Raw genomic sequence first — 26,398 nt, 5'->3', positions numbered from 1 at the left:
TGTGAAGTCAAATGTTTTATTTAGACAGAGGAAGTCTAACTAAAAATGGCATTAGAAAATGGTACGGTACTCTAAGAACTCGTGCAAGCAGTATAAAACTAGCACAATAAACATCACGTTTTGAGATACAATTTTCCAAAACATATTTATTTTTTAGTAAACAAACGTAAATACAGGATAAATACACAAAGTATGATTCTGTCTCCAAAGACAATGCATTTACTCCAACATTACTCCATGGTGCCAGAATCAAACAACATCAGTGAAAAAAAGTCTAACAGTAAAACTATTTACAAATCAGAACTATTAGACATTACAAGCTGTTTGCTTTCTTTAGGAAGTTTTCCACTAGATCCGTCAGCTGTTTCATGTCAGCCTCGTCCTCACGGATGACTTCCTTCATCTTATCAAACCTTTTCAGCTGCTCGTTGCAGTGTTTCTAAAGAGACAAAAAAATAAAAAAATACATTTATTTATTTTTTTTGCTTACAGGAAGAAATCTACACGAACCTGGTAGATTGAAGAACAGGCATAAAGAATGGGATAGTGAATGAAAGGAATAGTACAGGTTGTGAATTAAACAATTTTAATCCATGACATGGCAGCAAAGAATCTTCCAATAAAATCAAGTAATGCACAGTAGTCATAGATTATCCTGCTTATACCATGACCACTTGCCAGCACTGACAAGTTAAAGCTGTCATTACTGTTTACAGCACAATATTTGACTGGAAAAGCACCAAAATGTTATTTTGGCTACAGGTCATTTGCTTTAGCAATCTGCCAGATTTAAATCAGAGATAAAGTAGTGCCGCAAGATTGGAAAATGAATTGCTATTTAATAAAAAAAAAAAAACGCAAAGTTGTGTGTGTGTGTGCTAATGTATCTGTGTACAAGTGCTTTAAGGAAGACAACACTTAAATAAAGATTTAGTTCACTTCAGAATTCAAATTTCCTGATAATTTACTCAACCCCATGTCATTCAAGATGTTTATGTCTTTCTTTCTTCAGTCAAAAACAAATTAAGGTTTTTGAGGAAAACATTCCAGGATTTTTCTCCATATAGTGGATTTCCAAATTGCAGTTTCAGTGTAGCTTCAAAGGACTCTACACAATCCCAGATGAGGAATAAGGGTCTTGTCTAGTGAAAAGATTGGTCATTTTGTAAAAAATAAAAATAATTTTTTTTTTAGCCACAAATGCTCATCTTGCACTGCTCTGTGATGTGGCACGCATTACGCAATCATGTTGGAAAGGTCACACATGGTGTAGGTGGAAATTATTGCAGCAGGGCGAAAAGCTCTATCTCATTTTCTCTTCCAACTTCAAAATCGTCCAACATAATTTTTTTTTGTAAAGGGCGTTTGACTTAAGGTCATTGCACACTGAGTCCGAAATTCGCATGCAAAACGTTCACGTTAAAAAATAAATTCGACCTCACGTTATGTCAATCGCGTTTGCACACTGCCTCCGAAACTTTCGTCCGTCAAAAAAATATTCGGATCAGGTTCGATTTTCTGCGTTTTTCGCATCCGTGGCACACATTTTGAGAGACGTTTTGACAATTCAGAGCCACTGTACGCGAACACAAAAATCCAGAATGCCATCTGACAAGTTGATCCATGTCGTCTACAGCACAAAACAGCAGCACTGAATAACAAAGTGCGGAATACAAAGAGACCGAATATAAAGATAGATTGTGCCAGTAGTAAAGCATCAAACAGAGCCACTGACATCCTGAAGTAAACTTTGAAACGCTCGGATAATCCCGCAGCTCCTTGAGGTGAACTCTCCTTTCTCTCTATGCAATCTCGGGATTGAATGGGCCCAATATTTCCTCTTTCTTTTTCTCTTCTTAAGAAGAGAGGAGACAACTAATCGTGCTCACTGCTTGAAGACTTCATTTTGTATTGTTTTGCGATTTGTTTTGCGATTTTTTCGCAACGCATTCATTAATACGCATCAGACTCAGTGTGCAAGGTCTCTATGCGTGACAAATTTTTAGGATTGCGAATACGAAAAAACGCATGCGAAAATTTTGGACTCAGTGTGCAAAGGCCTTTAGTCTTTGCACATTCCCTTAGTAAACACTTGCTCAGCACCTCCACCTACGCCACAAGTGACCACGTAATGCATGCCACATCATAGAGCAGTGCAAGATGAGCATTTGTGGTTAAAAAGTATATACATTTTTTTTTTAAGAAAATGACCTATTGTTTCACTATTTTCTTGGCTGGGATCATGTAGAGCGCTTCGAAGCTGCACTGAAACTGCACTTTGGACCTTCAACCCGTTGAACCCTGTTGCAGTCCACTATATGAAGAAAAATCTTGGAATGTTTTCCTTAAAAACCTTAATTTCTTTTTGACTGAAGAAAGAAAGACATTAACATCTTGGTTGACATGGGGGTGAGTAAATTATCAGGAAATTTGAATTCTGCAGTTCTTTAAGGGTTCCTTTAAGGGTTGTTCACACCCAAGGATGTTAACTATAAGAATATGGAAGTCTTATTTTTTCCAGCTGATGAATGATAAAATCATCAACAGCCAATCAGAATCCACCTGACTTACAGAGCTTGAGCATTTAAAGCAGCAGAACTGCAACATTGCTCTTCTAATAAACAGATTATTGTGCGTTGATGTGGATGCTAATATAGTTATCATTCTTAGTGTGAACTGAACTTTAACAAACACCTTCCAGCCAATCAGAATAGAGTATTCAGACAAACCATGGTATAATTCAAATCTAGAAGAAATGTATCTGGATTTTCTTTTACGTTTCAAAATGTTCCACCTCATGAAGCACATATCAAATCAAGATGTGACTGGTAATTATAGGAAAAATTATCACATACTTCAACTGCACACAAGTGGTTTACTGCAGAAGTGAAGACATCAGTAAGATTCTTGCACACCATGCGGTTCTCCTCATTAGTCTCCTGCACGACCACATGATACCTGACGGAGAAGTTTAGAGCACATGTAAAGTGAGATGAACAGGTGACATTGATTGAAAAGAATGAAGTTGAAAACAGATGCTCACTGTTGTTGGGCAGCTTTAAGCTCCTCCTCAGCTTCCTCACATCCCTGCGTCACATTCTTTTCCAAGCGCTTCTTGTGGGTTTCAGCAGAGTCCACCTCAGCTGCCCACTTCTCCTCCTCTTGCGCCATTTCCTACACACACCATGACTAGTTCAATAACATGCACTTTAAAATGTGTCACTTCTGAAAATCAATTAAAAAGCCCATGAAATCAATTAACATATATTACACTATATTTAGCGGGTTTAAAATCAGAAATCCCCATACTGATGCATTTTACCTGCATGTCATGCTCCAGCTGTTGGTCGACTCTGCGAATCTGTTCCTTTAGCTGCTTGATGTCATTCTCTTTATCAAAGATGTTGGACTTCACCTAACATACAGAAGGAGTGGTACATACATGATTGACCTCACTTCATGCATTGTAAGCACATGCTTTATTCCAAAACCTAGTAAGCTGTCTCACTGTCTAACTTCTATATAGGCAGTTGCCTTTTAAAGGCCAGGGTATACTTCAATTACTGCATTCTGCTCCATCTTGCGCACGAGCCTATCAAATTATACTCCTTTGGCCTCGAGTGTGGAAAGATGTGTTCAGCGTGCGCACTATGTAGTGGATTTTGTTTCGAGTGCTCAAGTCAATCGCACATATGCTGCTGTGCACGCAGTCTAAAAAATTGGGCTCTACACGGACCGGGTGTGCAGATGACCACGGACCCCCCAATGACAAAAAGCATGTCATGCGGAAGGTGCATGGACAGCCAAAGTGTACTTTGGGCTTAAGGCACCATAAATGAAACAAAAATTGATTCAAATCTGCTTTACATTGGCAGCAACTGCAACAGGGGTATCTGCAGTTTTTAAATCAAATTTAAACTGCCACAAATAAAATTAAAACTGTATGTTCATATAGAACAAACCCATGCAATCATTAATCTCAGATTCAGGCTGAGGCTCACATTCAACTGCAAGTTTAAAACACTCAAGACAGGTTTTGTTCAATATAAACAGTATATATTGCAATTGGTTTATGTACTAATATATCAATCAATACATATGAATTGCAAGTCGGTCGATACAGAATTTTGCTGATACAATAATGTGTTAATGCAAAGGCAATAAAAAGATTATTGTGCAGATATAAGTAAAATTTATTAATAAATTAAATTAATATATTGAATGTGTCAGGTTAATGCTCTTAGTCTTGTTCTTAGAGAGAAGCTACTAGCATTTACGTTGAATTAAATGTCAGATTTTTTATTACTACCAGTTTCTCATTCAAAAAGATCAGGGAGATAAAATATGGATTCTTACAACCATCTGCAACATTTTACAAATATAAACACCATAAAGTAACCATTGTCATAATCCATCAAGAGTAGATCATTAACAATACTCTAAGCAAAAATACATACAAGCAATCACAAATATTTGGTAAAATAATGTTACAATGCAAGTCTTAACTGTAAAATAGGCTTTATGCAAGCTAAAATTTCATAACTTTTATCTGTTGATTTGGGAGTGAAATATAAACTGGGCATTTCTTGACAGATTTTGAGTAATGTGATATATTTACCAAGATGGAAAGGTGTTCTTATGCAAGGCAGAAAGAGCAAAAAAAACAAAAAAAGGTAGAATAAAAGCCTTGTACCTGTTCAACAGTCTCTTCCAAACTCAGCTTCACATTAGTAAGTCTGTTGCATTCATCCTCTACGTCAACCATCATATTCTTCAGAGGGTTCTACCAGAGTTAAGACAAGACCCAAAAAAAAAAAAAAGTGTAAGTGTAAGAAAAATCTTTAAATAAAAAATAAAAGTAAAAAAGAAGCCTCTGATGATGGCACCTGTATCTGTGTCTTGTACTGCGTGATGGTAGTGGCACTATAATCTGTTCTGATTTCAAAGTCATGACCGCAGGCGTTCTCTGCTGACTGCGGGATGAGCTTCAGCTTACGGCCCAGTTTATTATACTCAGCAACCTTCAACTCCGCCTGCAACAAAAAGTGAAGACTTTCAATCAGTACATACATAAATATGTGTTAATATGGAAGCTAGTTAAGCATGAAGCAACTGATAAATTCATATGATGTATCAAACTGATAGATATATAATATTGCACAGAACACAAACCAATCTCTAATTTGATTGGCTGGCTTCACTTCGTTAAGCATTCCATCATATAATAAGCCAGGCAGATACAATACACATTTGAGGAAGCACTGGATTTACAAGGTTAGTGACATCAAACCTTTGAAAGACATTCATACTATCTGATACTATAAGAAATTCTGCTTTGTTTTCTTGAGTCAGAGTTTGGAGTAATGTCAGTGAAATAATTAGTACACTACTTTTGAACAGACAAATATTTTTCTAGTTTATTACTGGGGTATCATCATTTACAGATAAAAATTAACTGGTCACATGGCCTCTTCCTCAGTAAAAAAAATGCAGAGCGCTCGGCATTTGACGTTGAAAAAGACACTCAGCACCTTGTGTCTAAAAAACGTGGCGCTGCCGTTGAAAACAACTGGAAAAGTGCGCTAGCTGCTGGAAAATCTGCTTTGGTGGACACACAGCCTAAGTCACATTACAATGGCAGATGTAGTTTGTCCGAATTTCATTCATACTACACACATTCGAACATACTATTTTTACAGTCAAAAAGTACTTCTTCAAATTACCTATTCAGACAGTATGCGATTTTTGGGTGCAGCTTTTGAGGTCCGTTCACACAGAATGCATTTTTTCAGTCCACTGTACTACTTTTCCATTGTTTTTCTATGTAAAGATGTTTGACCGCTGCGTCTGCATCTTTTACAATGTCTCATGCATGACAAAGCATTCTAAAAACGTGGCATTCCAGTTCAACTTTTATAAAACACATCTCTAGACCTTATGGTTTTACTCGCTCCACTGACCTGCGTCTTGCCTTTTTAACCGCAAAAACATGTTCTGTGTGAACTGGACCTTTGTCTGTGAAACAACTCTTAATAGACAGGCTGGGATGTTTGATTGTGGGTAAAATCCTGACCTTCTCTTTGGTTTTGGACAGATTGACCTCCTCATTCCAAACCAGCTGCTCAGCCTCCTCTAGACTCTGGTTTAGGCTGTGAACGGTCTGCTGCAGTTCATTCCTCTCTCGGTTAATACGCTCAATATCAGCTGGAGTGAACTTCTGATGCTCCAGGATGTGCTGCAGCCTCGTCCTCTCCTGCTTCAGACCCTCTAACTGCATCTCTGCACAAAGAACACAGACATTTACCAATTGAATTCATGTACAGTGTACAAAGTACAATGAGATTCTTATCGCAGTGCTAAGAAAACATCTGATGTGCAAAGTGAACAAGGCATGTGTGGCTGCATCTTGTAATCTCTCTTACCAGCTGCCTCAAGCTCCTCAGCCAGTCCAGCAGCTTTATTCTCCAGTCCAGTTTTATGGGCCTCCAGAGTACAACGATAGTTCTGCAGCTTCTGCAGATCAGCCTGTAATCTGAGCTTCTCTGTCCTCTTCCCTGCTAAACGATCCTGTCAATACACGCATACACACAGCCCCAAAATTGATGAAAACTCTTTTATTTGTATATTTAAGACCTTAATGTCCAACGTCACATCTACCCTAGCTTTCACAATCCATCTTTTTTCTGCAATATCAAGAGTCATACATTTTTGGCATTTCATGAGAAAAGTGTGAGAAAAGCTTTAAATCAAGTCAAAGTGTGGCAACTTTGTAGAAGCTCAAATACTTTATATATACATTTATGTTATTTCACAGTTTGACTGACTTGACTATTATTTTATGCTATTATTCTAAAATTAGTAGATTCTAGTTAAGTAGTAATTCTCATCTGAATGAACCTGATATTTGACAAGTGAAGGAAACACATGCACAGACTCACAGTTTGACTCTCCCTTTCAAGTCTCTCCACGTGCTCCATCAGCATCGCATGTTTTTCTTGCTGGGTGTGTAAAAGTGCCTCATCCACATTGTACAGCTTCTCTGAGAGAATTCAGAAAATTTTGTGACCATAAATATTTCTTATCAGCCTTGAAACCGTATTTTGCATTATTTTTATTAAAAATATTCAAATAAAATAGATTTTTGTCAGTGAAAGACTGTGATTATTAAAAACAACGTTTTTTTTTTCTTATTATTATTTTCATTTTGGTGGCTTAATGTGAGGGATATCCCACATAAACACGGGGTGGCATCAGCAAGGGTTCGACTCTGTTAAACATTATGTTGAAGTGAATTGTACATTTTGTTGCGACTGTAATGGTCATCCAAATGTAACGGGTTTTCAAAAAGAAATAATGCAATGGTTTTTGATTGGATGTTGTGATGTGGCTGTTGCACTCAAAAGTGGAAGCAGGTGAACACGAGCTTACAAAGGGGGGTTAAGAGGGTAAATGATTGAAGAATACATGCATCCAGGTATGACACTGATTAAACATTACAATGCCAAACCTCTCCTCCAAAAAACATTTAGAAAACAGGGTGAATTTTCATTTCATGCTGACTTTCTTTTATTTTTACTGAAACTTGAAAGTTGGTCAGAAGGTCATATAGAATTTGCCTCCATCAGAATCTTCTCCATCACATCTGCCCACATCCAATACATCTAATGTACACTTTTCATCATCACACTGTGGTGTAACTTACTTAGTTTATTAAGATAGTCGTCTTCCTCATCCTCAAATGTATCCGCTCCCTGCATGAACTTGTTGTAGGTGTCAGAGCAGTATTCCATAAAGAGCTAAAGAGATAACACAACACACACATTTGGCAAATATGTGACGTCTACAATGCAGTACAGTGAAATATACAAAATGGCTCCTAACTGCTGAAACTGTCAAAGCAGATGTTTTGTCTGATACAGTACCTTGTTGTACTCTGTCCCTTCCTCTAGATCACATAGCTCATCTGAGAAGTCAGAGAACAGCAGGCCCTGCTCTCTCAGACCACTGAAGAGCTGCGGGGACAAAATCTACATGTCAGGCAAAGCTGCAATAATGTGTCCTTCTACAGGTTAACATGCATGCAAGTCTGGGATAGTAAGGAAAGTTAGATGTTCACATTTTCAAATGAAAATGGTCATTGCCTGTGCAAAACTCAATGCCACAATGTTTTTAAAAGAAATAACACTTATTCAGCAAGGACACATTAAGGGCACGTTCACACAGAACGCGTCTAAAAACGCGAGTGTAATGGTTTTTGAAAAAAGCATAGGGCAGAACATGAGGGTCTCGAGATGCACTTTTGAGACATGATGCAATAACGAACAAATAAAACAGTTGCCACACCAACTTGCAACTATAAACAGAAGCTCACAACGCTTGCCTCGCCTCTGAGTTCTTCTGATTGGTCCACTGTTTTGGAACTGACACTGATGAGCGGCACTGCATGTAAAAGTTGAAATTCTTTTAACTTGACATGGCATCTTAAAAGCGCAGCACTCATGTGCGAGGCGCTGTAACGGTCATACACATCCTTCTAGCGAATTTACATAGAAAATCAATGGAAAAGTAGCGCATTGGAATAGAAAAACGCATTCTGTTCTCTTGGTTCTTTAGTTCTGGTTCGCTTAGTGTTCACACTGTCATTTTTAAGACTGAAAAAAACAACAACAACAACAAAAATTAAAAAAACATTTTGCAACAGAACTTACACACCTTGTTTGGGCACACCAGGGTTGGGATGGCAGTGTTCACACTTATTCAAATGAACCACACTAACAGTGCAATCGCACCAGAATACGCTTTAAACTGATCAAGAGTGACAGCAAATTGTACATGTTACAAAAGGTTTCTAATAACGCTGTTTTTTTTAAAAATTCTATCAAATAATTCTGAAAATAATTTATTACAGATTCCATACAAATATTAAGCAGTGCAACTGTTTTCAACATTGATAATATAAATGTTTCTTGAGCAGTAAATCAGCATATTAGAATGATTTCTGAAGGATCATGTGACACTGAAGACTGGACTAATGGCTAAAAATTTAGCTTTGCCATCAAATGATTTAATTACATTTGAAAAAAATATATTCAAATAGAAAGTAATCCTTTAAAATTGTAATAATATTTAACAATATAACTGTTGCTGTATTTTTGATCAAAGAAATGCAGCCTTGGTGGTGAACATAAGAGACTACTTTAAAAAAACAATAAAAAATCTTGACTTTTGAAGGGTAGCGTACATATATTTATGAAATGTTTGCTTTGCTGTGAGCAATAGTCAAAGTAAGACTAGCCATAACTGATTAAGAGGTCTCCCTTATATCATAACTCAAAATGGAAACCAGAAATAGTTCTATGTACAGATTATATCTCACATAAACGTGTTAAAGGTCTGGAGAAAAGTCACCTTGACTGTGTCGATGAGCCAGATAAGAGCTCCGAGAGCCTGAGGCCATGTGTGAGGAGCACCAATGGAGTACATGGAACTTTTTGAGAGTGCAAACGGGTATCTGAAATGAAACGATAATCATCTCTTTGTGATTAGGGCAAAATACAGGGTGGTTAACACAGAGTAAAGTGTTTTTGACATCAGATTACATTTGAAGTGTTCCATACATGGCGTAGTAATAAAATAATATTGTCATCCTTTGTTTTTTAGATATTGTGATTACCCCAGATCTTTGAGCATTCTTGGGATCTCCTCCTCCACTTTTGAGGTGGGCATCTGAAAGGATGGTTCCAGCAAAGCGTAGATGAATTCATATATCTTTAAAAACTCTTTTGTGGATGGAGACTGGAGAGCCTTCACTGAGACGCTGCCTGGAAAGCCTCGCTCCCCCAGGAACTAGAAATAATGGGAAAATAAATGTAAATTGTAAACAGACTTTTGGCCCAATTACTTTCTGACTTCTTAAGTTGCTTATAATTGCAAGATAAAGCTTTTTAAATGAAATATATTAAAAGGGTTGAAATTTTGACTTTATTCAACAAATTCGTCTCTCTCCTGTCATTCTCATATGCTATTTATGTCCAGCGTTTGTGTGTTCTACGTCAGAACGCCGGATCAGTATTGGCTGGCTCCTGCATCAGCATCACACACATATCGTGCATGTTGTGCTGCTCACGTGAACAGCTTCGGCCAATAATGAGCCAGAGTATGGACGTAAACACAGAAGCACTACAGAGTAAACAGCATAGGAGAATGACAGAGAGGGGAATTTGTTGAATAAAGTCGTTATTTTTGTTTTGTTTTTGTACAAAAAGTATTCTCATCGCTTCATAACATTAAGGTTGAAGCACTGCAGTCATGCTGAGTTTTTAGTATTTTTCTTGACTTTGAAAGTGGTCCATTGTTAAAAATATTTTCTTTTGTGTTCAACAGAACAAAGAAACTCATACAGGTTTTGAACAACTTGAGCGTGAGTAAATGATGACAGAATTATTATTCTTTGGGTGAACTATCCCTTTAACTTTTCATCAACGCTTACTATTCCTTTCACGTAGAGATGGCATCAAAACTAATCATACTTCACAAAGCTGTTTGATACACTGTTGGACAAAAGCTTTGTCATGTAGCGGTCTGGGGTCCTTCATCTTCTCTGGGCCCCCATATGCCCCAAACATGCTGTTCCTCTGGCCACCTGCCCCGATGCCTCTGTGGAGAAAGGTGAGGACGCTGTTATACATTATTGTACTATAGTATATGATAAATTAAAACTGGGGTTTAATATATCTCTATATGACATGATCAAGGATTACAATGCACAATTACAAGTTACAAAATCATCATTTACAACATCATTTGTTTATCTCCACTGATTCACTGCCAAACTCACTTTCCAAAAAAGCTTGTTCGTCTCTCAGATGTGGTAGACTGAGGTTTAGGTATGTTCAGCTTGCCAAACACATTGTCCTTGCTGTAATGAAATTCAAGTTAACACATCATATATATTGAAGCATAGCTCATGTAACCTGCTGAAAGCAGTTCAGGCCAATAAAACCACTTAAAAGTGTACTCAGATACATCTGCAGTAATATAATAAAAATAGACAGATGGGTTGTACTTTTGAGGGGTGGCATTGATCAGACTCATCCTGCTGTCTGTCACACGCATGGGCATCTCAGAATATCTGCTGCTGGGTCGCCGACTCATCTTGACCTTTATAAACACACCCTTCACATGTAGCACAGATAAAAGATGCAGTTATTTCCATAGTAAAAGTAGTGATCAAGTCCAGCATAAAACAGCTTGGATTAGATTAATATTTTCAGGCTCTGTTTTAATGACTTTAAATACTACTAATAAAGAATGCGTTGGTGTAGTAACGTTAGGTGTGTTATGTAAATAAACCAGAGGTATTGTACTGTAGTATGAATGCGTAAAAACAAAGTACGCAGATTTACACAGTAACGTTACTTTGAGTCGTACAACTATGCAAAGCATTAGTTAATTAGCAATATGAACGTGTAGCTTGTTTTGACGTGAAGAACATACGCTTTAAAACACCGAAACACATCAACCATCTAAAAGTATTGAGAAATAAACTATTTCTTACGAAACTGCATTACATTAAATGGCGCTAACTGAATAACGAATAAAATACATAATATGCTAGTAACGAAATAAATGAGAATTACGCACAGAACAATACCTCCGATATAAACTTCAGCTGGAGGACGATTCTCGGTTAATAAGCACTATACTCCAGATATGTATATCAGCATAGCAGATATATTAGGTATACTCGAAAAAATATATTTATACTTCACTATGCTCAAGTATTTTCTTCCGTCGATACTTCGGTTGAATTTCAAAAATTTCCGCGAATGCTGTTCAACGGATCACTCTGATGACGTCAACATCTCTGTTTGAGCTGCTGTGCGCCGTACTGCCACCTGATGGTGTGGCGGAGAATGCGCTGCGCATTAAAGTGATAGTTTAACCAAAAATGAAAATTCTGTTATCATTTACTCACCCTCAAGGTGTTCTAAACCTGTATGGATTTCTTTTTTCCTGCTGAACACAAACGAAGTTATTTTGAAGAATGTCAGTAACCAAACAGTTGATGGACCCCATTGACTTCCATAGTATTTCCCCCCCCCATACTATGGAAGTCAATGGGGTCTATCAACTGTTTATTCTTCAAAGTATCTTCTTTTGTTCAGCAGAAGAAAAAAATTCATAAAGGTTTGGAACAACTTGAGGTTGAGTAGATGACAGAATTTTCCATTTTTTGGGTGAACTATCCCTTTAAGGCAGGGGTCTCTAAACTCAGTCCTGGAGGGCCACTGTCCTGCTTTAAGTTCTGTAAAATAAATTATTAATTAATAATATATTACTAATTTTACACTACAGTACCTCACTACTGAATTATTAAATAACTCAATGATAATAATGATTAAATTAAACAATAAAACATCAGTATCTACATGCCTTTGGGACCTTCTGTCTTTAACTTTCCACTTTTTTTACCATACAAATCTAAATGAATTACTGTGTCCACAAACCACCATTAACACATAGACCTACAACTTTTAATATTCAAAATAAATGCACAAGTCACTATTATCAAATGATAAAAAAATATATTAAGTGGTCTGATAAAAAAAACTAACTAATATTTATTTATATGAAAACTCAAGATTAATAAAAGCATAGCCAAACAGTAAATACGTTTTTGAAATTTATTGAGATAGCAAGAGAAAAATATGAGGTGGCAGGGACATCTTACTCTGCCATAATACCTTTAGAGCACCTTGGAGCACCAAATAAATACCATGGTACTAACTTATAATAGCAATCAATCAGCACCATGGTAGTACCATATAGTATTTTTGTAATTTTATTAAAGGGACAGTTCACCCAAAAATGAAAATTTTATGTTTATCTGCTTACCCCCAAGGCATCCAAGATGTAGGTGACTTTTTCTTCAGTAGAACACAAATGATGATTTTTAACTCCAACCGTTGCCGTCAGTCAGTCGTATAATGCATATCAATGGGAACACAATCTATAAGAGTAAAAAAAACATGCACAAAATCCAAATTAAACCCTGTGGCTCGTGATGACACATTGATGTCCTAAGACACGAAACGGTCGGTTTGTGCGAGAAACCGAACAGTATATCATTTTTTTTTTTTTTACCTCTAATACACCACTATGTCCAACTGCCTTACGCACGGAATCTGGTGCGTGAGGTGTATACGCACTCTGGCGTAGTTTAAACTAAGGTAAAAAATTATATACTGTTCGGTTTTTCACACAAACCAATCGTTTCGTGTCTTAGGACATCAATGTGTCGTCACGAGCCACAGGGTTTATTTTGGATTTGTCTGTGCTTTTTTTTTTTGACTCCTATAGATGGAGTTCCTATTGCCATGCATTATACAACTGACAGATGGCAACAGTTGGAGTTAAAAATCATCATTTGTGTTCTACTGAAGAAACAAAGTCACCTACATCTTGGATGCCCTGATAACAGTAAACAGATAAACATCAGATTTTCATTTTTGGGTGAACTATCCCTTTAAGAGAATGTACAGAATATTTCACTATTTTTTTCTCCCTCTATTCTTCTCCATAGACCGCTTTGAGTTTTTATGTGTCAATATGGACCTCATTTAAGCTAGTGGTGCTGCCCTGCTGGTAAACAATGAAGGTAAAGTGTCAGATTTTCAAACTGCTTGGGCCACCTCAGAAATGACACTTTACATTTCCCGTTCCAATCTGGACATTAACCATGATAACACCAAGTATATGGAGTACCACGTAAACACAATTAGCTAATTATCTAAATTGTACTTCTATCAAAAGGACCATATTATTAACATTTTATACAACCATCAAACCATCATAATATACTTGTTGTAAAAGTAGTACATTGGACCATTTTTTTTTTTTTTTTGGTTGCACAGAAGGATGTTCTCTGGCACACCTGCATTGACATACAATGAATGGATGAATAGACAAAACATCTGCAGGCGGAACTGATTTTTTAATTAGAAAAACCTCACTTAACAAAACAAAAGCAAGAATCAAACATGAGGTTACAAACATCTTTTTAATGAAAACTCTCAAGCATGTCACACCACTAAGCCACATTACACGCAAATTGTAACCACTTGAGCCTGGTTTTGTACCCTTCACTTATTTTATTCTTTTAATACATTTCTAAAAAAAATAAAGATAAAAGAACATGAAGGGAATATAGAAGATAAATGTTTCTGAGGGATGTTTAAATGTAGAAAATGGTCTTAACTTTTTGTTGAATTAAAACATTTGATAAGTGTACACAAACAGTTTTACCTAAAAATAAAAGCTAAAATTACACTAGGCATGTTATAGAAAAATGTCATAATGAAATAGTGCAGACATATAAAACTAAAACTTTTTTTTTTTTCCCAGAGATTACACAGTTTTGAAGATTAAGACCACTCTGTAAGATCAGTGCTTTACTTCCTCCTGGTTCGCCTGACGGGAGCTGCCTCAGTAGAGATGTCCACTTCCTCTACTTTTTTCACACCTCTTCCGCTTCGAGTGGTGGTCCCTGTGCGAATACATAAAAATGTTAACTTTTCACTCTCAACAGAGTTGCAGAGGTGAGGAGTGTGCGTTTTCTAGATGTGGGCATTACAGAAAGTCATTCGCTGTGCTTGCAGCAAATTGTTTATTGTTTCTTTGAAAACCATCCATATTTGAAATGAAATGAAAGCAAAGCATGCCAAAGATTGGGGTGTACATGGTAGCTCAAATTAGGGCTGGGCGATATATCGCATGCGATTGTCACGCGCATTTCGTCAGTAAAGCCGGTTCCCTGATTACCGCTAAATCGCCATCACCTGCTTTCAAATGGAGCGGCATTTAATAGACAGAGCCGTAGTTCACTGACAAGCCAAGCAATATCGTGTTCATTATCGAAGGCGATTCATCTGTGATAATGAACGCGATATTGTGTAGCTTGTCAGTGAACTACGGCTCTGTCTATTAAATGCCGCTCCATTTGAAAGCAGGTGATGGCGATTTAGCGGTAATCAGGGAACCGGCTTTACTGACGAAATGCGCGTGACAATCGCATGCGATATATAGCCCAGCCCTAGCTCAAATAACACATGAGAAGCATTAGAATAATACAATAGTATTCAAAACAAAAACATTCGGAGGGGGATTAGATTTCTCAGAGGACAGATGAGTTTGCTGAAAAACAGTAGGTAATTTGCCCTGGAATTTTTACTGAGGTTGTGTGAGAAAAACAGGAACATGGCAGATTCGGACAGGATCAAAATCACAAAGTATGCCTGTGAAACACAAATTTCTCTAACGTCCTCCATTAAGACTAGTCCCATCCGAATAGGGCTGAGGACTGATGTGACAAATAGAATTCACTGAGAGATATGGCTACATCTAAAAAGACCCTTACCCACCAGCCTACATAAAAGATTTTATAGTCACAAGTAGGGTTTGCACTCTTATCAATCAGGATTTTATAATAATAAATGTATTATATGTTTTAATATACATACTGCTCTCCAGTCAGGGTCAGATATTTCAAGATAGGCTGGCAAAAATGCTCCTGATAGTTCGTGACACGAGCAAGAGCGCTGTTTTTGTTTAGTTTCTAAATGAATCCGTTTTTGAACAAATTGGGTGAGTCACTGACTCACTAATCCATTCATTCGTTCATTTGTTCCTGAATGAATCAGCCGTTTTGAACTAATCGGTTGAATGATTCATTGACTTAATCATTAACACTTGCTGCCACCTACTGGCGACTTTAGTCTCCCATCTAAAAGTAGGCCTATTCTATCATTTTTTTTCCACCAACATTTTTAGTTCTATATTCAGATTTTTATATTTGAAACATTTATATCATAAATTGCAATTGCATAAATAATGTTAAGTGTAAATGCATAAATGCTACATCGTAATGTCAGTTCATACAGTTCTGTGCAGTGCTAAGATGAATTTTGTTTACAATGATTCATTTGATTGGTAATAAAAGCCTGTTATTCATTCTCATTAATGAAGTATTCAGAGAAAAATCTGGTCTGTTTTCATGTTTTTATGAAAGTTTGGTTCATTTTGTATACTTCATGGTATCGTGATACTTCAGCTGGTATAGTATCGTAAGACATTTTTATGGTATCGTGACAACCCTAATCACAAGTTGCACAATCAGGTTAATTTAACACCCATTACTAAACCCAAATGTAAAGTTGTCTTGTACTCTGAAATACACTGAGGACAGCATTTACAGTATGCTTACCTGAAACGGATGCCTGAGCAGGTGCTGGATCTGGTTCCTGGGCTGTCTTTTTCTGTCCTCTTACAGCTCTATTACTAGCCTTCTTGGGAGGAGCCTCAGCCTTCTCTGGTTCAGCATCAGGTGTTTCCTCTTTGCTGGAGACCTCAGTTGCAACTTTAGTGCTGATGGCTACTCTGCCTCTTTTCTTTGGCAAAGGTTCCTTATTTGATGACTCGTCAGTTACCTCCAACACATCATTCCTTTTCCTTTTGAGAGGAGTTGAGGCCTTACTATCACTGGGGTCCGATTTAGGTGCAGCAGAGCCCACTGCCTTTCCTCTCCTCAATGGCTTGATTTTTATCTGAACTTCTTCAACAGGATGTTCCTCTTCTTTTTTGGCTCCTCTGCGGCCTCTGGGTGGCAAATCAGTTGACTGATTTGATGTGGAGGACGTCTCAGCTGGTATTTTGCCTAACCTTTTGGATTTCTTCAGCTGTTGTTCCTCTACATCAGTAGAAGGTTCAACCTCTTCAGTGTTTTTAGAGATGACCACATTTTTTGAGGGTTTAATTTCACTAGCTTCCTCAGCTTTAGAAATTTCTTTGATTGGTTTGGAAGGGATGGCCTTAGTTGAATCCTTCAGTTTTCTGCCACGGCTTCCTCTTTCCACCTTTTCCAGTGCCACAACTGCTGCATTCTCAGCAGCAACTGATTCAGAACCTGCCTGTGTCATAGGATTTTCTTCTTTCTTTGATTCAGGTGCTTTTGCTGTTCGCCTGGTGTGTTTAACAGGCTTAGCTGGCTCTTCTGATGAAGCTACATCCTCAGTAATCTCCGACTCTACCTTGGCAACTGCTTTACGTCCACGGCTGGACACCACAGCAACTGGTGGTGCAGGTTCTGCAACAGCACGGCGACCTCTTTTGACAGAAACTTCTGCCTCGACTTCTGTTGTTTCTTTTGAAATAACAGCCCTTTTTCGACCAGATTTCACAACAGGAGTCTCGGCTTGTTCAACAAGGTTGACAATGTTCTCCTCAGTCTCAACTGAAAAAGTCACCTTTGACTGCTTTGTCTTCCTACTACCCCTCACAGGTTTCACCTCCGTTTCAGTGTGTTCCTCAGTCACAGGTACATGTGTGCTGGTATCTACAGCTGGTTGGTGGTCAACCTCTTCAGCAATCTGTGGTTTCTGCTGTTTGGCCTTCCTCCCTCTGCCGGACTTGACCACAGGTGCTTCAGGTTCATCTTTATGGTCAACATTCACCTCTGCCACAGTTTGGGAAATCACCATGGCATCATCATCCAAGAGTTGCTCTTTGACAATTTCTTTTTTAGCCTTCCTTCCTCGCCCTGACTTTGCTACAGGTGTCATTGGCTTCTCAGCCACTACAACAGCATGAGTGCTGGTAATTTCACTTTCCAAAGTAGGGGTTGGCTCAGTTTTCACGAGTTCTTTCTTTGCTGGCCTTCCCCTCCTACCTCTAGTTGCAGAAACAGTCTCCGTAACTAGTGCAGTCACCAATTTGACACTTTCTGGTACAACAGCGCTTTCCTCACAAACAATTTCAGGTGTTTTCTGTTCAAGTTCTTCTGAAGGATGGCTAGCCGTTTTATCCAATTTCTTTCTCCTCCCAGGTTTTACAACAGGGGCTTGGACCAGCTCTTCATTTGCAGGTGCGTCAGGACACTGTGGGTCACCAGCATTTATATCATCAACGGGCTCAATTGCCACTTCATCTTGTTTAGGTTTTCTTCCTCTCCTGGTTTTGGTAACTACAGGAAGGCATTCTGATATTTTAGTTTTCATGGAGTCTACAGAAACTTGGGAAGCCTCAGTGTTCTTTGCCTCTTCATCCACAAAGTGGTGCTTGGGAATTCTTCCACGGGCAGATTTTCTGACTGGGCTGGCAGCGACTTCTGGAACTTCGAGAAGTTTCTTGCCTCTCCTTGCCCTGGATGTGCTAGAGGGAAGCGAACCATTCAAATTTTCCTCTTCAGTTACCGATAACACAGCAGGGACTTTGGCCTTGTCATTATTAGCATTTTTGGATTTCTGTGCCGCTTTTCCTCGAATGCCCCGCTGAATTTTGTTGGGAAGAGAAGCCTTGATCATCTCACCCTCATCTTCCTCAGCAGTGGATGAAGTTGGGGTAGTTTCAACTGTTGCATTGCTATTATCAGAGGTACACACAGTTTCTTCAGAATGCTCTTCGGATTTCTCATCTGTCCCAGAAAAACAGACATCAATAGCTTCAACTGAAACAGACTCCTCTTCAATCTTGTCAGGGTGTTTTTCCTGGGGGATTACAGCATCCGTCTTTACATCACTATGCGTAGAATCATTGACTTCAGTGGTGCACTGAGAATCCACTTCAGTCTCCATGGTTTCAACTGGACAGACATTTTCTTTGTCACATTCCTCATCAAAATCTACAAGATAAGTCAAGACAAAATGAGTTTAGCTCAATCTAAGTAGTCAACAGTTATGCCCCTCCTGTTCAAGATTAAACAAAACATACTTAATTTCCCAAATTTTAGGACAGAGAAAAACAAAATGGAGAATTAAAATTGGGAAGTGCACACTCACCTTTAGCTGGCATGAATGCAGAACCACTTTCAACTGCTACAACAGGCCCTTGTATCTAAATATTAAATTTTAAAATCAATTACATGTTATATTTGATTATATTTAAGAAAAACAAAAAAAACAAACAAACTCTAGACTACAGTTAAAACAAAGAATGACCTGAACATTACAGAATGTTTAAGTAAAGCATCTATCAAAATAACACTTACATATCTACACTAAGTGAGCAGTGTGACAAAACTTCCATTGTAATCAACTTAAGTATTTACTGTATTGACATGGTGTGCATGTTTACCTCAGTAGGTTCAGTCACATTTTCTGTTGTCAGGGTAGAATTATTCTCTGGTTCTTCAGGTTCTTTAAAGCCAGTGTTATCTTCCTCTGCCATCGCTCCTCCATTGCTGAAAGGTTCTCCTTTTTGCTTGGGGGTCTGCAAGTCCTCTGCAGGTTCAATCTTCTCTTTGGGAGTCTGCATCAGCCTTTGTATACCCATTTGATCTTCAACTGGTTCTCCTTTGTGTTTAGGGGTCTTCATCAGTTGTTGAACACCAGTTAGGTCCTCTTCAACTTGATTCCTCTTCCGTTTAGGTGTTTTCACCAATCTTTTCAGCCCAAACTGACTCTCCTCCAGGTCTCCCTTTAATTTTGGTGTTTGCATCAGTTCTTGCACACCAGTAAGTTCTTCGTGTTGCTCAGATTTTTCTTTGGGTGTTTTCATAAGCCTCTGAAGACCAGCTGCACACAGCACAGGCTTGCTTTTTAATTTAGGGGTCTGCATCACTCTTTTCACTCCAACCATGTCTTCTACTGGAGCTCCCCTGTATTTGGGAGTCTTTAGGAGTTCCTTAATGCCTTCCAAACTTTCTTCCTGGGGAGGTTTATGTTCCTTGGGGGTCTTGAGCAGCTTTCCTCTTAAATCCTCAATTGGTTCAGCCCTCTGTTTGGGTGTCTTCATGAGTCGCTTTACTCCAGTGAGGCACAAGGCTGGCGTTGCTTTCTGTTTTGGGGTTTCGACTACCATTTCAGGGGCAGCCTCCTCTTCCACTGTTTGGTCATTGGGGGGCATCTCTTGATCTGGAATGATGTCATGGCCACTTGCCTCAATTGAGTTCTCAGAGAGTTGAGAAAGACCTTCAACTTCCAATAAACTACCATCTTTGTTGTCTAAAAGAAGTCGTGTTACTGCTTCGTTGTTGTACTGTCCACATTTTGCAGTGGAGATCACACTTAGTGGAGAGACAACCATTTCACCTGTGTGAGCAGTGGGAAGGACAAGGGCATGAAATCAGTGATATCAAAACAATACAAAGTAGATAACTTGTGACAAGTCCAAAACAGTAACCTGATTCTTCTGGTGTTTTCATGACTGAAATCTCATCCAAAGGCATCTCTGGACATTCATCATTTATGGGAACCTTATTCTTAGACCTGCTGTTGGCTGGTGTTTTGAAAATGTCTGCAACACCTAACAATACAAATATAACATTTAAAATCTGAACTAACAATTCCACAGAACATTTATTACATACATTGTTTTCTACAATACTCAGCAAACCTGTAAAGTCCTCGTCCATTTTCATGTCCTTCTTGAATAGTGCTATGTTGGGGACTATTTTAGGTGCAGCACCACAAGACTGGTTAGTCCTCATATGGGCTTTGCCAACAACAATGGTGACTGGAGATGCTGCATGCCCAGTGCTGATATCATCCTTCAGCCTCCGTGCAGGTGTCTGCATAAGTAATTAAAATGTAATTTCTTTGTAATTAAGCCATAGATTAAATCAGCCATTCAATGAGCTAAAACCATCAACAGAAATTAGAACAATGAATCAGAACAAAAACACTTATGAAGAACATTTTTGATACTAAAGAATCTTTTGCATTTTACCTTGGGTTTCGGCACTGCAGTTTTTTTGACTATGTTGCTCTTTGTAGGTTTTTTCTTAGTTGCAACTTCTGTTTGAGGTTTGGTCTGACCAAACTTCACAATATCAGCCCAAGAGGTCAACACTTAAAACAGAGGAACAAACATACATTTTAAATAAAACATTTAAACTATTTATATAAATAAAATGGTCTTCAAAACAGGAAAACATGAATATAACCAGCTTAAATCTTTCACCTTTTAGATTAGCCCGTGAGGCTCCACTGCGTCTTGAACGAATTACATCAAGTGCACTTTTAATTGCACTCTTAGGAGTTTTTCTCGCAGAAGACTTCATGCTCTTCCTCCTTAAGGGTATCTTTGGAGTCACACACTTCTGAGGCATGTCTTCTACAATGGTCAATTGTACTTCAGGCTGCTCCCCCTGGTCCTGAACAGGCGATGGAGTACTGATCCGAGAGACTGAAAACCTCCCCTGCACCCTAGGTGTCTCAGTTAAAGACATGTCACCCGCAGCCTCAACTGCTGAAGTTGATGCTCTTCTAGCAGATGCAGGTGTCTTGGGTGTGGCAGGAGTAGAGGATGGTGTAGATACCTTGGGTGAAGCAGATGGCGACTTTTGACGTTTTGGTGATGGTGCTTTAGCCTTGGTACTCGGTGACCTTTTGGCAGGTGACGGAGTCTTCGCTGCAGATGCTGCCCGTTTGGGTGAAGCTTTCTTTGGAGAACTATTTTGAACATGTGGAACTGTTTCTTCAAGTCGAAGAGCCTAAAAAATTAGGGAACATTAAAAACCTTCAAAAGTTTTAAAAAGATAAATGTTATTGTCCATAAAAATCAGTTTTAAGCATTACCAAAAGACCAATGGTGGATGCTCGTCGTAGGAGAGATTGAGGTTTCTGGGAAGGTCCCAAACTGCGTCGTGGGGTTGCTCCACGGCGGAGGGGGGAATTGGGTGGCAGGCGTTTGTCAAATAGCTCTGGGCTCAACTGTCCACCAAAGGACACTCGCTTTCTCTTTGCTTTTGGAACGGTTGCTTCAGTGTGAGATTTGTTGCTGTCGCACAGATCATTAACTGAAGTGCCATCTGCAGAACAAACAAAAGTATGAATTAATATATTTAAATAACTGCAGATGTTTGCGACATTTACCCAATTGACAAATGGGGTGTATATGACAAGAAGACATTTCTAAGCTTTCAAAAATTGTGTTCATAAGGGGGGGAAAAAAATAATAAAAAAAATGCAGTTTCACCTTTCTTCTTAGAAGCTGATGTTGTAGCCTTAACATCATGCAGAACATCTTGGACTTGAAACCTTTTTCCAGCATTTGATCTTGGGGATGTTCTTGGTGACATTTTTACTTCAGTGTTCTTACCCATCAGGCCTGGAGTCTGAGGTTGGCCCGAAAGCATTTGGAGAGCAAGGCTCTGATCCGGTGATCCACCACTTCGCCTTCCTTTTGGGGATTTAGGCGTTTTCTCCTCAGACTGTGGCTCTAAGAGAATTTGCTGGACAACCTCACCAGCACTGAACTTCTGAGGCGTTTTCAAGGGTGTCCTCTTCTTCTGGGAGACAGGAGTTACACATTTCTCTGTCAGTGAGGGGGTGATGGACCCTACAGACAGCATATCATCAGCAGGTTTCTCTTCCTGATTTGCATTAAATGAGCTCTGAGCGATAGCTGGTCCAGTAATATCATCAGAACTGGATTTTGAGGATCTTCTCTTCTTGATAGATGGAGTTGTTACTGGTTTAGGACTACTTTTAACATCTGCAGTGGGAGCTTCCTTGTGATCAACCTGAGGTCTTGCAAGAGGTGTTTTTGGTACCTCACATTTCCATGGTGATTTAGCAGCAAGGTCCTGTTTGACCATTTGGTAGAGCTCACAAAAAGGTGACATACTGTCCTTTTTAATTTTGCCATCTTCTGGTTCAGTCTCAACAGATTGTTCCACAGATGCTGGTAAATTTGACCCATCTTTTAAACAAGTGTCTGTAAGTAGAGCACACATGACAATCACTGATATGAAATTGAATATTAACAGAATTAGCAAAACTAGAAGAAAAAAAAAAAAAGAAAAAAAAACATTGCAAAAATGAAATTTATAGAATATTACAGAAACCATTTTCACGATCACTAACCAAACGAATGCTCTGACTTCCTCTTCTCTGTGTGAATGGGTGTGCTTTTTTCCTGCTGGTCTTGCAAAGGCTACAGGACAAAAGAACCAAAATTTAACAAAAAAATAAATTAACAAAAAAAATACCCATCATTGTCCCAAGACAGACTACACACCTGAACTGTTTTGTCTTTTCCAGCCGTGGACAGCCTCTTCTTCTTCGGTGTCTTAGGAGGTGGGTACTCAAACCTAACATTATGACAAGATTAAACCACACAAAACAAATTATTCTCAGAACAAGGATTCTCCAATAAAGAAAACTTATTTTTCCCCCCCATAATAATTCTAATAATAAAAATCAGACTCACCTGAAAGAACGATCAATGATTGTGATGAGATCACCATGCTTTAACCGTTCAGATTGATTAAAAACTTGTCCATTAATACGTGTGGGGTTCACAGAGCTCAAATTGGTCAAAATGAGCTTAAACGAGAGAAATGATAAATGAACAGTATGCCATGAGTTATGTGCAAAGAAACAGTTTAAGGAAACAAAAGACAAATTCAAACTTATAGTGTAATACCACAATATAATTCTTACCTCCTTGTTCTCATTCAGCTCAATTTTACAGTGCTCTTTAGACACCTGCGGCAGCTGAATACGAATGTCACAATCCAGCTTCCTAAAAAGGTAAAGACTCCACATTAAAACAACAGCTCTTCCAATTTGCATTTACGGTGAATGAGAAATATTTTTTTATGTAATGCCACATCAGCAGCAATGGCTATATTCACAGCAAAGTCATCAGTATTTCAATTTATTTAAGATATAATTACAATAATCATTCCAATACATTGTTTAGCATGCGGTGCACATTGATATTCAAAAGATGTATGAATCCATCTTCCATTTATTGGATATTTCTAGTGTCACCATTAATTATTCAAATAGATTCAAGTATTCTTGCTTTAGTGACTTTTGGCAGGCAACATTCTGTTATAGTTCATTGAGGTCTATTAAAGGGTTCGTTCACCCAAAAATGAAAAAAAATGTCATTAATTACTCATGTCGTTCTACACCCCCAAGACCTTGGTTCATCTTCGGAACACAAATTAAGATATTTTTGATGAAATTTGATGGCTCACTGCTGCATAGACAGCAATGATACTTCCTCTCTCAATATCAAAAACATATTTAAATCAGTTCTTGTGAGTTCAGTGGTTCTGATCATCACTGATTTGACCCAAAAGATTCATAAGCAGTGTTTTTAAATCAGTCATCACTAGATAATGTTAAAAAGTCGTTTTTGGTTTTTTTTTGCCACACACAAAAAAAAAATATTCTCGTCGCTTTATAATAATAAGATGAACCAAACACACACGAAGTAATTTAAATATGTTTTTAGTACCTTTATGGATCTTGAAAGACGCAGTACCATTGCTGACTAAGCAGGCTTCACTGAGCCATTGGACTGTATCATAATATTATATAAATATCATATAATATAATAACAACATGAAGGTGAGTAATAAATGACATTATTTTCATTTTTGGGTGAACTAACCCTTTAACATTTCAAATATTTTTTTTTCTAAATTACAGCATGTCATAAACAATATGCACCACTCATTCAAGTATATATTATTCAATTGTTGTTCAAGATTTCCTTTTAATTATACACATTAAACGTGCATATTTAAACATTTTAGTTTCATTTCTCCATTCACTCTTGCCCACTTTCATAAACCACTATCATCAACAGACAAAACTTAGATACGTTAATGTTTTGCAAAACATAACTGTAAATATAATAAACAAAGTAGTTATAACTTGTCGCTTGATCTATAAAATGAGCACGAATACATATAACGTTACATCAAGCCTAGTCTATATGCTTCACGCCGTTAAATAATAACGCATTCTGATTGGCTGGAGAGATCGTCTACGTCAAATTTGACATCAACGAAGCCCGCCTGGCATCAAAAGAGAACAGCACATGTAACACAAAGAGCTGTAAATGTTTGGCCATTTAATATCATTTGATATTTTAAACCAAATGAACTTCGGTTCTACTTGCAATGATAGTGTGTATGTGTAATAGTAGTAGTTTTATCCATGGTTTTTGTTTTTTCACGTGCCTCACTGTATATACTTGGCAGAATTATAGTTGGAAAGTTAAACCAGAATTATAAAATGTGTTACTGACCTTCCGAACAGACAGGATGCTGTGAGGGGAAATTCAGTGCCATCTCCTCCATTTCTTTTGATCACCACTATCTTCCCCAGCAAAGGCATTTTAAAAACAACTTACCTTGTTTAACAAATACAAAAGACAAAATTAAAAAGAATAAACTCAGTGACTTGTAAATTATTGCATTTACGTCGAAAAAAAAAAAGTGTACACAGTAACGTTTCATGGATCTCTAATCTAAGATCAGCACATGGCCAAAGACATTTAAAACATTACATAACAGGTATAAATCTACATTTAACTTATTAGTGATAGCGACCGACTGGAATCACATTCACTGAAAATAAAGCTACCGATTTGTTTTGATTGCTAACTGAAATACGCATCTGTCGCTAGCATACTATGTAAATAATGTTTAAACAGTTTCTTTGTAACCGTGAAATAAAAACGACTCCGTCTTTAAGTTACCTGAAGTTCCGTAAATCAAAACGTCAAAGTATATTCCATCGATGTAAAGCCCTGGCTTTAATTAAAATCAGATTAATCCAGCATTAGGATTATTGTCCTTGTCGCTCCTGCCGTTACTAGCACAAACTACTGGCACCAATATTAACACTGTCGACACAGGTAGCGCGTGTTGCCGTCTTCACTGAGGGAATATATCCCTCCGCAAAAATAAAATAAAATAACTAACAATTATTTACTAGATAAAAACAAAATATTACATAATGGATGAAAATAAATAATCGGAGACTTATTCAAAGATTCATATAACATATAATACATTATAAAAGCGAAGGACTACTTTCTTTGTCAATCTGCGGAAGGATATAAGGCGGATAACTACTATTGTTTGAAAACTATTCAAAATTCCGCGCGAAGGCTTTTGGTTGGCCAGTAGAAATACTTGCTAATTGACATAGCCAATAGGATTTAGCGTTGACGTAACGCGACAGTAAAGGTGGCCAATTAAATCATGTTAAATGTGCAACCGCTCTTTTAAACTAGACACGACCCGCCCTAGACTCTTAAAGAGTGCGGAAGCACAAAATAGGCGAGTTTAACCTATGAGTTTAACATGCACACACTAGGCCTGGTTTCACAGACAAAACTTATACTTATATTAAGCCAGGCAAATTAGGACATTTAAGTAGCTTTAATAAACGTGCTTTAGAGAAAAACATTAGTGGTGTGCATCCGGAGACAAAACAATGACACATTTTAAGATATGTCAGTCCAAGTTGCTTAGTTAAAACAGCTCAAACATGCATTTTAGATTGGGACTAGGCTTAAGCTTTGTCTGTGAAACCATACAGTAATGTATTAACCACCAAATTTTTAAAATTTAAATTATGGTCACTGAACT

General features: G+C 37.9%; 2 protein-coding genes across 7 annotated transcripts; both read right to left on the bottom strand.

The window, feature by feature from the left end:
* Positions 1-96: 96 nt before the first annotated feature.
* Positions 97-11,859, bottom strand: ndc80 (NDC80 kinetochore complex component). Of its 5 annotated transcripts, none has more exons than XM_067369533.1 (17): positions 11,767-11,859; positions 11,066-11,175; positions 10,838-10,918; positions 10,530-10,656; positions 9,674-9,846; positions 9,409-9,511; positions 7,923-8,012; positions 7,703-7,796; positions 6,939-7,039; positions 6,423-6,567; positions 6,074-6,279; positions 4,887-5,033; positions 4,694-4,783; positions 3,323-3,415; positions 3,044-3,174; positions 2,856-2,958; positions 97-439 (listed from the first exon to the last, which is right to left on the bottom strand). In XM_067369533.1, exons 2-17 carry the CDS (start codon positions 11,152-11,154, stop codon positions 314-316), a joined length of 1,899 nt encoding a protein of 632 aa, XP_067225634.1. In that variant the 5' UTR covers positions 11,155-11,175; positions 11,767-11,859; the 3' UTR covers positions 97-313. The 5 variants fall into 5 exon arrangements, with proteins under 5 accessions (XP_067225634.1, XP_067225637.1, XP_067225635.1 ...); XM_067369536.1 differs by having other exon boundaries at positions 11,066-11,160; positions 11,767-11,857; XM_067369534.1 differs by having other exon boundaries at positions 11,644-11,832.
* Positions 11,860-13,985: 2,126 nt separating this feature from the next.
* Positions 13,986-26,046, bottom strand: mki67 (marker of proliferation Ki-67). Of its 2 annotated transcripts, XM_067369815.1 has the most exons (16): positions 25,501-26,046; positions 25,048-25,152; positions 23,442-23,523; positions 23,209-23,324; positions 23,017-23,089; positions 22,863-22,932; positions 21,973-22,713; positions 21,573-21,805; positions 20,956-21,487; positions 20,722-20,843; positions 20,389-20,563; positions 20,176-20,298; positions 19,129-20,084; positions 18,834-18,888; positions 16,265-18,676; positions 13,986-14,548 (listed from the first exon to the last, which is right to left on the bottom strand). In XM_067369815.1, exons 2-16 carry the CDS (start codon positions 25,134-25,136, stop codon positions 14,454-14,456), a joined length of 5,874 nt encoding a protein of 1,957 aa, XP_067225916.1. In that variant the 5' UTR covers positions 25,137-25,152; positions 25,501-26,046; the 3' UTR covers positions 13,986-14,453. The 2 variants fall into 2 exon arrangements, with proteins under 2 accessions (XP_067225916.1, XP_067225917.1); XM_067369816.1 differs by lacking the exons at positions 23,209-23,324; positions 23,442-23,523; positions 25,048-25,152 and having other exon boundaries at positions 25,501-26,044.
* Between the last annotated feature and the right edge of the window lie 352 nt (positions 26,047-26,398).

Source organism: Chanodichthys erythropterus, chromosome 19 (genome assembly GCF_024489055.1).
Source record: "Chanodichthys erythropterus isolate Z2021 chromosome 19, ASM2448905v1, whole genome shotgun sequence".
In the NCBI taxonomy this organism is placed as follows: domain Eukaryota; kingdom Metazoa; phylum Chordata; class Actinopteri; order Cypriniformes; family Xenocyprididae; genus Chanodichthys; species Chanodichthys erythropterus.
The sequence above is the reverse complement of the archived record's forward strand: the minus strand, read 5'-3'. Positions and strand labels throughout refer to the sequence as shown.

Coding starts and splice junctions, on each gene's coding strand:
- ndc80 (XM_067369533.1), bottom strand. CDS start 11,154: ATGAGTCGGCGACCCAGCAGCAGATATTCTGAGATGCCCATGCGTGTG. Junction 9,847..10,529: donor GTATCAAACAGCTTTGTGAA/GTATGATTAGTT, acceptor CATTATTTCTAG/TTCCTGGGGGAGCGAGGCTT. Junction 440..2,855: donor ACCACTTGTGTGCAGTTGAA/GTATGTGATAAT, acceptor TTGTCTCTTTAG/AAACACTGCAACGAGCAGCT.
- mki67 (XM_067369815.1), bottom strand. CDS start 25,136: ATGCCTTTGCTGGGGAAGATAGTGGTGATCAAAAGAAATGGAGGAGAT. Junction 23,325..23,441: donor AGCTGAATGAGAACAAGGAG/GTAAGAATTATA, acceptor CTCTCGTTTAAG/CTCATTTTGACCAATTTGAG. Junction 20,299..20,388: donor AATGGACGAGGACTTTACAG/GTTTGCTGAGTA, acceptor TTGTATTGTTAG/GTGTTGCAGACATTTTCAAA.